The sequence below is a fragment of the Bos indicus x Bos taurus genome, chromosome 7 (assembly GCF_003369695.1).
Source record: "Bos indicus x Bos taurus breed Angus x Brahman F1 hybrid chromosome 7, Bos_hybrid_MaternalHap_v2.0, whole genome shotgun sequence".
Lineage (NCBI taxonomy): Eukaryota > Metazoa > Chordata > Mammalia > Artiodactyla > Bovidae > Bos > Bos indicus x Bos taurus.
Window position 1 is genome coordinate 97,868,588 of NC_040082.1, and position 10,249 is coordinate 97,878,836.

Sequence of the window (10,249 nt, forward strand, 5' to 3'; positions counted from 1 at the left end):
TCTTACTTAACGGTGCTCTTTCCCCGGTTTATCCGTCAGAGGCAATTTTGGACTTTATCCTTTCCTGCCTTACAGGCTGAGGTCCACCTCGTGTGACTTTTGCTCCTTTAGAGGGAGCTTGTGCTGTTGGTCCCCCCCAGCCCCACTCCGCCACCGTACACGATCTAGCCAAGGGGTCACTTTGGATCATGGTAGGGTGAAGGATGCTGGGGCTCTGGGACCGAGCTGAAGATTCCTTTAAAAAAATTTTTTTTTCTCATTTATTTTGGCCACTCCACATGGCATATAGGATCTTAGCTCCCCAGAGCTCGAACCCGTGCCCCCTGCAGTGGAAGCCCAGAGTCCTAACCACTGGACCACCAGGGAATTCCCTTAGGATTCTTAGTGGAGGAAAAAGATTCTTAAGTAGAAAAGAAGGCCCCTGTGAATGTCCCTGGGCTTCAAGGCAGGAAGCAAGGACAATGTAGCCTGACCTTGGGGTTGGGGAAGGAGGGGCGGCAAGGCAGTCAGTGCCCAAGAAAGGTTGTCGGATTTTAGGAGATGAGTGTGTAAATGTGTGTTGTTCAATCACTAAGTCGTGGGTATGGCTCCCCAATATCAGTTCTGGAGTTATGGCTTCTTCCCAACTACCACAGCCAAAATCCACAAATTCAGGCCAACACAAGTTTTATCTGGGAGGGGCATTTTTACAGGACCCATAACCATTCACAGCAATACCAGCCTCTATGTGGAGTTTCAGGTGTCACAGTGTGAAGCCTTCTAGAATCAGGATCTCTGGGATGCCTCACCCACTCACTGCCTAGGGTCACCTGTGAGCAAGTTTGATGGTCCAGCTCTCTGAGAGTCTGTCTCTTTGTCAGAAGTATCTGAGTATCCATTTGAGTCCGTTTATTTGGAGGTCTGTCTTGCTGGGTCTACATGATCTTGGCTGTCTGTTGCCGAGGACCTGTGGGAACTTATGTTGGAGGCTCTCCCAGGTGCGTCTATGGGCCAGTCCTTGATATTTTGCTGGATCTGTGGGGCCTAGAGTCCAGATGAGGATTCATCCGAGGGAAAACCACCCTGCGTGGATCCGCTCTTGTTCCAACCCCAGTCCCCAGGAAGGTCCAAGTGCCAGAGGCGGGGCTCAAAGATGACGCTTCATGTGCAAGGCCAGATGATCAGAGCGCGAAAATGCACGTGAACAGAGCTGGCAGCGGAAGGGGCGCTGTCCTGTGTGTTTTCGATAGTGACGGGTCAGCTCATCGGAGCGCGCGAACCGCCAGCCACAGCCGTCCCACGTGCAGGCGTATGGCTTCTCCCCTGCGGAGATGAGGAAGCCTTGAACGCCACTGTCCACCATACTTGGTCCCAAGGTCTTCCCTCCTAGCCTAGGCCGGGACTGCGTGGATGCTAGATCGCTTCAGTTGTTTCGGACTCTTTGCGACCCCATGGAGCCCGCCAGGTTCCTCTGTCCATGGGATACTCCAGGCAAGAATACTGGAGTGGGTTGCCATGCCCTCCTCCAGGGAATGTTCCCCACCCAGGGACTGAACCCGAGTCTCTTATGTCTCCTGTATTGGCAGGCGAGTTCTTTACCACTAGCGCCTAGTGTGAGGCCAGTGAGGCACCAAGATCGAAATTCAAGGAGGCTTTCAGTCTCGGGGACGGCCTGAATCTACACCCAGAACCGATATCTGCGACCTCTGTACCTCTTCTGTACCTGCTGGCGCCAGGCTCCTTTTCGTTTCCGGGGCAGAAGTCGCGCTGTCTATGCTGCTGGCCCTGCTTCCTGTGTCCTCACGTCCTGCCCCAGCGTACTAATGCCCTCCCAGTTTTTGTCCTTTGGCACTGCTCCCTGTGTTCCAGGCTCTTTACTGTACCAGGGGACCCTCCAGCTGCTGTTCAATCCAGTTGTTGGCCTTGATCCTTGAGCCCCGAAATCCAATTCGTGTTCCACGCCCTGTCCCGGGTGATTACTTTTTCCCTCAGCTAGACTTGGACCCTCCTCCCTACGTTCCTGGACAGGTCTGTACACGTGACCCCATCCCCCTAGGCACAGGTCTCCTTCCTCCTCCTCCTGGGCCTCTAGTCCATGTCCCCGCCCTTCTTTGGCTCCTTGGGTCCCCGCTTTTCCTCCTGTGCCCACCCTCCTCTGTTTCCCAGCTATTTATCTTCAAACTCCAGGAACTGCCTCTGCATCTGGGCCCCTCAAACTAAACCTCCTGAGCTCCAGCACGCCCCCTACAGTCTGGCTAAGCCACTCCCTCTTTATATTCCTGGCTACGGCAATGGCACCCCACTCCAGTACTCTTGCCTGGAAAATCCCATGGACGGAGGAGCCTGGTAGGCTGCAGTCCATGGGGTCGCTAGAGTCGGACACGACTGAAGGACTTCACTTTCACTTTTCACTTTCATGCATTGAAGAAGGAAATGGCAACCCGCTCCAGTGTTCTTGCCTGGAGAATCCCAGGGACGGTGGAGCCTGGTGGGCTGCCGTCATGGGGTCGCACAGAGTCGGACACAACTGAAGCGACTTAGCAGCAGCAGCACGGCCCCTGAATGGCTTCCCAGGTGAAAAGTGAGTTAGTCGCACACTTTCTGTCTTTGCGGTCCCCTGGACTGTAGCTTGCCCAGCTCCTCTGTCCATGGAATTCTCCAGGCAGGAGTATTGGAGTGGGTTGCCATTTCCTTCTCCAGGGGATCTTCCCGAGCCAGGGATCGAATCCGGGTCTCCTGCATTGCAGGCAGATTCTTTACCAACCGAGCCCCAGGTGGCGCAGTGGTAAAGAATCCGCCTGTGGATGGAGGACACGCAGGAAAGGAGAGTTCGATCCCTGGATCCGGGAGACACCCCTCCGTCCCCCCCGCCCCCGCCCCGCCCCACACAGAGTACAGTCCATGGGGTGGCAAAGAATTGGACAAGTCTGAGCACGGCGGCCCCTGAAGCCCTTACTCCCACTTGCCCCAAACTTGAACCCTGCGTCTTTGGCCCCGCCCTTGGTATTCCGGCTTTCTCTCCAGCGGTCCCTCCTCTAGCCCCGCCCCTACACAGCTTGCCCGGCTCTCTGCTTTTCGGCACTTCCTTGGTCCAGGTCTTTGCCGTTGGTTTCCTGAAATGTTTTCCGGGTTCTCTCTCTGTCCCCACCCGCCTTCCCCTCTGCTCTTTGGCCGACTCCTGATGTTCCAAGCACCCCAGCTCCTTCGGCGTAGCCCTTTGCTCAGAGACTTTGTTTTAGCCCCTCCCCTTGCTCCAGTTTCCAGCTCCTCGACAGCTCCCAGCTCCCAAGGCCCCGCCCAGCCCGCCCAGCCCCTGCACCGGGGCCCGCCCCCTCACCTGTGTGCGTGCGTAGATGCGCCTTCAGGTGTGAGCTCTTGGTGTAGCTCTTGCCGCACCCCGGGTGCGTGCACGTGTGCGCAGCCTGCCTCTTGCGTGCCCACGATCGCCGGCTGCGCTTGGATGGCGCGGCCTCCGTGGTCCCTCCTGGGTCTCCTGTAGTCCCACCGAGTCCTGCACCCGTCGTCCCGGGCCCTAGACAACTCAGGAAGGAGTGGGGCGAGGGGGGGCCGGGGGCCGGCGCCTGGAGCCCGCGGAAGAGCTGGAAATGCCCTTGGTACTGTGGCATCGGGTACAGCGCGGGGTACCCGGACAGCAGCCCGTAGGGGGCGCCCGGCGCTGCAGGCACTGAAAGCCCGGTCCTCGGGAAGTAGCTGCCGGAGGAACCCGACCCCGGTCCCGGGTACAACGGCTGCAACGGCAGCGCTTTGGGCTCGGGGGTCGGGATCAGGGATGGGCCCACGAAGGTATCGGGAGCCGGGGTTCGTGGGGCCGGGCGCGCCCAGCCCAGGTGCTCCTCAGGGCCCAAGAGCCCAGCCACCAGCCCCGGGCCGCCCGCATACGCGCCCAGAGTCTCGGGCGGCGGTGGGAATTGCGCTCCGGAGCCCTCGCTGGGCGCCAGAGCGCAAGCCTGAGGCGCGCAGGTCTGAGGCGCGCAGGTCTGGGGCGCGCCGCCAGGCTCTGGGCATGGGAAGTTGGTGAAAAGGAGATCCAGGTCCCAGGGGGTAGCTGCATCCCTGTCATCATCTTCGTCCTCCCCAGGCGCGTCCTCTAGCTCAGGCCTCACGTGGAGGGGTGGTCCAGTATGGTCGGGGGGGCCCGGGCCCAAGTCCTGCACGTCTTCAGAGCGCCACCACTGGGGGAAGGAGCCGGTAACATGGAGCTTCAGCGGACACCAAGGTATCCTGCCCATAGACGGTGGGGACCGGATGCCCTGATGGGGGCAGGCTGGCCAGGGGCTCAGTAAAGGGGTCTTGTTTGCTTGTCTGTCATGTCAGTCTGTCCCACTCCCTCACACTTGTCCGTCTCCCCCCTCAGCCCCCCCAGCTCCAGAGACGGTCTATCGGGTCAGGCTGGAGACAGGAGATAAGGCTTATATTATCTAGAGTCTCCTGCCACGCTCAGGCATGGGGGAAGGGTTGGCAGAACCAAGAATGGAAGGCTAGGGGAGGCTCAGCCTTGCCTCAGTTTCCCTCAAGAATCTTCCTCCCCTTCCAGGTCCCCTAACAAGATTAATTCCTGGGTGTCACCTAGCCACAGCTGTCATTTCCCTCTTTTATCTGGGGGTGTCTCACTGAGCCTAGATCCCTGTGTTGTTCTGTTCCCAGCCTCAGTCTTTCATGACAGAAATAGGACCTTAGACCAAGTTCAGACCCCTGGCCTGCACTGAGGACTCCCGGTCCTGAGCAGGGCAAGATGTGAATTCCAGGGCAAGATGTAGACCCGGTCCCCCAATTCTGTGGCCAGGGCCCAGAACCCCTGCCGGCCCACCTAGACCCCCACCTGACCCCACCTTGAGGATGTCTTCTTGTGTGTCCGAGAAGGGGCCCAGGGCGGTCAGCGTGCTGATGGAGGGCAAGGCGGTCTCCGCTGCAGCCATGGCTGGCTGGTGCCCACCCTGGGGCTCAGGCCTCCTCTCCCTTGGCGGCCTCGTGGGCTCTGAGGCTCTGATGGCCCCTTGGAGGGCTCCTCTCTGCCCTCAGCTGATTGGCTGCAGCCCCTGATAAGGGCCAGGCGAAGGCGGGGGTCACCGTTTCTGGGGAACAGACTTCACCCAGGCCTGTTCAGGGCTGAGTCTTGAAGACTGACCGTGTATCTGAAGCCAATCAGATGTTCGGGGTCTGAGGGTTCAGGGGATAGGGGTTCAGGAGATGGGGGTTCAGGGGTTGGGCAGAGTGAGGCCATGTGTTTCCAAAGAAGGAGAAACTTGGGGGCCTGTTCTCAGCTACCTTCCTGAAGAAGAGGTGATAGGCACAATGGGAATTCTGGGAAGGAGCTTCAAGACCCCCTTGCCCCTGACCGAGGCCTTGCAGCTCTCCCCTTCCCCATAAACAGCAGCTACCATGCTGATGGCGGGACTTGGCATGAACTCTCTGCCAAGCCAAGCATTATCAGACTCCCCAGACGTTGGAAGCTGCTATCAGGTGGGGGCCCGGAACAGCCAAGGCTCTGTCCCCAGTGAGTGGGAGGGCCGGGGGCTGGGGATTAACTTGGTTTTCAATTTCCTGGGTTGTGAGCTCCCCAGGTCTGAGCCCAGTGGCAGGAGAGGCCCCTGCCAATCAGTGGTCACTGTCTACCATGGACAGCCCCACCCCCCACCCCAGGCGACGTGCAGGGGGTATGGGGAGGCTGAGGCTGGTGCAAATACAACTGCTCTAGATGGGGGGGCCTTGGGATGAGGAGGCCACCTACTCGCCTGGGTGGGATGGGACTGTTGCATCAGGCCATAGGAAGTACTTGATCGGGAGGTGACCCGATTACTGCTTCCCTTGTGGCTCAGCTGGTGAAAAATCTGCCTGCAATGTGGGAGACCTGGGTTTGATCCCTGGGTTGGGAAGATCCCCTGGAGAAGGGAAAGGCTACCCACTGCAGTATTCTGGCCTGGAGAAGTCCATGGACTGTATAGTCCATGGGGTTGCAAAGAGTCAGACTTGACTGAGCAACTTTCACTTTCTACCTCACAGTGGGGAGAGATCTAGGTTCTGCACCAGAGACCTCCACCATGGTGCCCAGGGATTCCAGGTGATGACACAGACATATAGTTCATAGTCACACACAGACATTATGCAATTGTATAATGACACAAATTCCTGGTCCCTAAGTCACACACCCCATATAAGTTCCTACTCAGATAATTGTATGTCTGTGCATCACAGAGACCATGCATAAACATACAATTCCCAGATGCAAAAACAGCCATCTACTACATCATTACACAATGTTATAGTCATACACTGCCTCAGACATAGAATTCATGATCAGGTGCTGACAATGACACACAGTTACTCAGATCAAGCACAACCACACCCTCGGTTTTGCTGCAACCAAACAGATCCATGGAGATCACCGGATACACTGTCACAGAACTAGAGAAGATGCTGCCACACAACCCCTTTCAAACACAGATGAAGCCTCAGATGCAAAAGTGTAAAGCACATCTACAAGGGTTTCCCTGGCGGCTCAGCGGTAAAGAATCCATCTGCCAAAGCAGGAGACACAGGTGAGATCCCACATGCTGTGGAGCAGCTAAACCCGTGTGCCACAACTATTGACCTTGTGCTCTAGAGCCCAAGAGCCACAACTACTGATGCCCGAGCACCCTAGAGCCCGTGCACAACAGGAGATGCCATCGCAACGAGAAGCCCGCGCACGGCAACTAGAGAGTAGCCCCTGCTCCCTGCATCTAGAGAAAAGCCCGCACAGCAACAAAGACACGCTACAGACTAAATAAATAAAAGTACTAAACCACAACTAGAGAGTCCATACACTGCAACAAAAAATCCCACATTATGCAATGAAGATTCTGTGTGTAGCAACTAAGACGGAACCAGCCAAATAAATAAATAAAAAGATTTTAAAATCCCAAGAGTGGTGGGCAGACATAAAAATAATGTAAGAGCTGGGCAAACCCACTAGGATGGCTATTTAATATTTATTTGTATTTATTTATTTATTTGGCTACACCAGGTCTTCAGTTGCGGCATGCGGGATCTTTAGTTATGGCATGTGGGATCTAGTTCCCCGACCAGATATCCAACTCCAGCCCTCTGCCTTGGGAGTGCAGAGTCTTAGTCACAGGAGCAGTAGGGAAGTCCCTATGGCTATTTTTTAAAAAGGAAAAATAAGTATTGGTGGGGATGCAGGAAAACTGGAACCATTGTATACTGCTGGCGGAAATGCAAAATGATGCAGCTACTGTAGAAAACAGTTTTATGAGTCTTGAAAAAGTTCAACATGTTACCATGCTGCTGCTGCTGAGTCACTCAGTCGTGTCTGACTCTGTGAGACCGCAGTGCATTGCAGCGCGCCAGGCTCCTCTGTTTGTGGGATTCTCCAGGCAAGAATACTTCAGTGGGTTGCCATGCCCTCCTCCAGGAGAGTTACCATATGAGGCAGAAATTTAACTCCAAGGTATACACCTAAAAAAATTGAGAACAGAAAAAAAAAATGAGAACAGGTACTGAAACAAGTATATTGTCACCCTGCTTATTTAACTTATATGCAGAGTACATCATGAGAAACGCTGGACTGGAAGAAGCACAAGCTGGAATCAAGATTGTCGGGAGAAATATCAATAACCTCAGATATGCAGATGACACCACCCTTATGGCAGAAAGTGAAGAGGAACTAAAAAGCCTCTTGATGAAAGTGAAAGAGGAGAGTGAAAAAGTTGGCTTAAAGCTCAACATTCAAAAAACTAAGATCATGGCATCCGGTCCCATCACTTCATAGCAAATAGATGGGGAAACTGTGGAAACAGTGTCAAACTTTATTTTTTGGGGCTCCAAAATCTCTGCAGATGGTGACTGCAGCCATGAAATTAAAAGACACTTACTCCTTGGAAGGAAAGTTATGACCAACCTAGATAGCATATTCAAAAGCAGAGACATTACTTTGCCAACAAAGGTTCATCTAATCAAGGCTATGATTTTTCCACTGGTCATGTATGGATGTGAGAATTGGACTGTGAAGAAAGCTGAGCGCCGAAGAATTGATGCTTTTGAACTGTGGTGTTGGAGAAGACTCTTGAGAGTCGCTTGGACTGCAAGGAGATCCAACCAGTCCATCCTAAAGGAAATCAGTCCTGGGTGTTCATTGGAAGGACTGATGCTGAAGCTGAAACTCCAATACTTTGGCCACCTCATGTGAAGAGCTGACTCATTGGAAAAGACCCTGATGCTGGGAGGGATTGGGGGCAGGAGGAGAAGGGGACGACAGAGGATGAGATGGCTGGATGGCATCACCGACTCGATGGACATGAGTTTGAGTGAACTCCAGGAGTTGGTGATGGACAGGGAGGCCTGGCGTGCTGCGATTCATGGGGTCGCAAAGAGTCGGACACGACTGAGCGCCTGAACTGAATTGAACTGAAACAAGTGGGCTTCCCACGTGGTGCTAGTGGATAAGAACTCACCTGCCAATATAGGAGACATAAGAGATGCAGGTTCGATCCCTGAGTTGGGAAGACCCCCTGGAGGACTCCATGGCAACCCATTCCAGTATTCTGGAGAACCCCATGGACAGAGACGCCTTGCAGGTTATAGTTCTCAGGATCACACAGAGTCAGACACGACTGAAGCAACGTCCCACGCATGAACAAATAATTGTAAAGTAGTGTTCACAGTAGCATTAGTTACAACCACCAAAAGGTGGAAACAACCCAAATGTCCATTAATGAGTAGATGGATAAACAGAAAGTGGCCCATCTGTGCGATGGAATATTATTCAGCCAGAAAAGTAATAAAGAGCTAATACATGTTACAAGATGGATAATCCTCAAAATCATGCTATGTTAAATAAGCCAGTTAAGAGAACTCACATTATATGATTCCACTTATATGAAATATCCAGAGAAAGCATATCCATAGAGACAGATTATTGGTTGCCAAGGGCTGCGGGGAGGAGGAAGTGGGGAGTGACTGCTTAATGGGTACAAGGTCTCCTTTTTGGGGTGATGGAAGGGACCTGGAACTATATAAAGGTGGTGGTTGCACAACACAATGAACACACTAAAAGCCACTGAATTGTGCACTTTATTTTGACTGCTCTGGGTCTTCCTTGCTGCACTCAGGCTTTTGCTAGTTTCAGCAAGTGGGGGCTACTCTCTACTTTTGGTGTGTGGGTTTCTCATCGCAGTGGCTTCTCTTGTTGCAGAGCACAGGCTGTAAAGCATGCAGGCTCAGTATTTGCGGTACACGGGCTTAATTGCTCTATGGCATGTAGGATCTTCCCAGACCAGGAATTGAACCCTTGTCCCCTACATTGACAGGTGGCTTCTTAACCACTGGACCACCAGGGAAGTCTGAATTGTATACTTTAAATGGTTCATTTTAGAGAAACTCCCTGGCTCCAGTGGTTAGGACTTGGCACTTTCACTGCTGTGGCCCAGGTTCAATTCCTGGTCAGGGAACAAAGATTCTGCAAGCTATGTGGCACAGGCGCAAAAAAAAAAAAAAAATTCATTTTATGTTATGTGAATTTCATTTTATTCAAACAAAATGGTTGAAATTAGAGAGGTTTCCTGGAGCAGTTTCCTGGAGAGGAGAGCAATCTCTCTTGAGGAGACATCTCCTTGATTTAGGATAAGGCACTAACAGGCATGTTTGGCTCTGGAAGGTGGGGCAAAAGGCTGAGGGTCCAGGGTGGGAGTTGGGGGGTGTCTGGCTGGGAGGCCAGGCCTCTGGGAGCATGTGGCCAGTACAGTTGACAGACTTCCCAGGGTGACAAGGCCTAAGTGTACATTTGGGCTTCCTACTGTGCATGCTGTCATCACCCTCTACCTCCTCTGTGCGTCAGAGAATTCCTGTGCTCACAATGACTCCAGGGCAGGGAACATTGGTGAAAGGGCAGGATAAAAGGAGGGAGGCCACTGGCTCCAGGTGGAGGGGGGGGTGTCCAAAAGAATAAGAATTATGCAGAATCCCAGACATTTCAGGGTGGTGATTTTCTCTGAGTGGGGAGGAGGGTTCAAATCATGGATATTAGAGGCCAGAAGGGCCCAGATACACCCAAGCCCCTTGGGGATATACAGGCTAGTGATCAGATTCAGACACAGTCTCAGTTACTCCCATCAGAGTCAGAGAAAATGTGTGAGACACAGCATTCTACACACAGACATGTGGGAAGGGGTGTTCCTGGGTGGGCAGGGAAGGGCCTGTCCTGGGAAGCAGGAAGACCGGATCCCGGGCCTGGTCCTTGTTCTGCACCTGGTCC

The 10,249-nt window shown here is 53.6% G+C and overlaps 1 protein-coding gene across 1 annotated transcript; it reads right to left on the reverse strand.

Moving 5' to 3' along the window:
* Window positions 1–649: 649 nt before the first annotated feature.
* On the reverse strand, window positions 650–4,992 carry KLF1 (Kruppel like factor 1). Its single transcript, XM_027547908.1, has 3 exons — window positions 4,830–4,992; window positions 3,317–4,172; window positions 650–1,302 (listed from the first exon to the last, which is right to left on the reverse strand). Exons 1-3 carry the CDS (start codon window positions 4,914–4,916, stop codon window positions 1,127–1,129), a joined length of 1,119 nt encoding a protein of 372 aa, XP_027403709.1. The 5' UTR covers window positions 4,917–4,992; the 3' UTR covers window positions 650–1,126.
* Between the last annotated feature and the right edge of the window lie 5,257 nt (window positions 4,993–10,249).

Bases quoted from the DNA above. Each gene is read 5' to 3' on its own strand.
- KLF1 (XM_027547908.1), bottom strand. From the start codon at position 4,916: ATGGCTGCAGCGGAGACCGCCTTGCCCTCCATCAGCACGCTGACCGCC. The intron at 4,173-4,829 runs GTGGGGTCAGGT...TCCTTCCCCCAG, and splicing joins CACAAGAAGACATCCTCAAG to TGGTGGCGCTCTGAAGACGT. The intron at 1,303-3,316 runs GTGAGGGGGCGG...TCATCTCCGCAG, and splicing joins GCATCTACGCACGCACACAG to GGGAGAAGCCATACGCCTGC.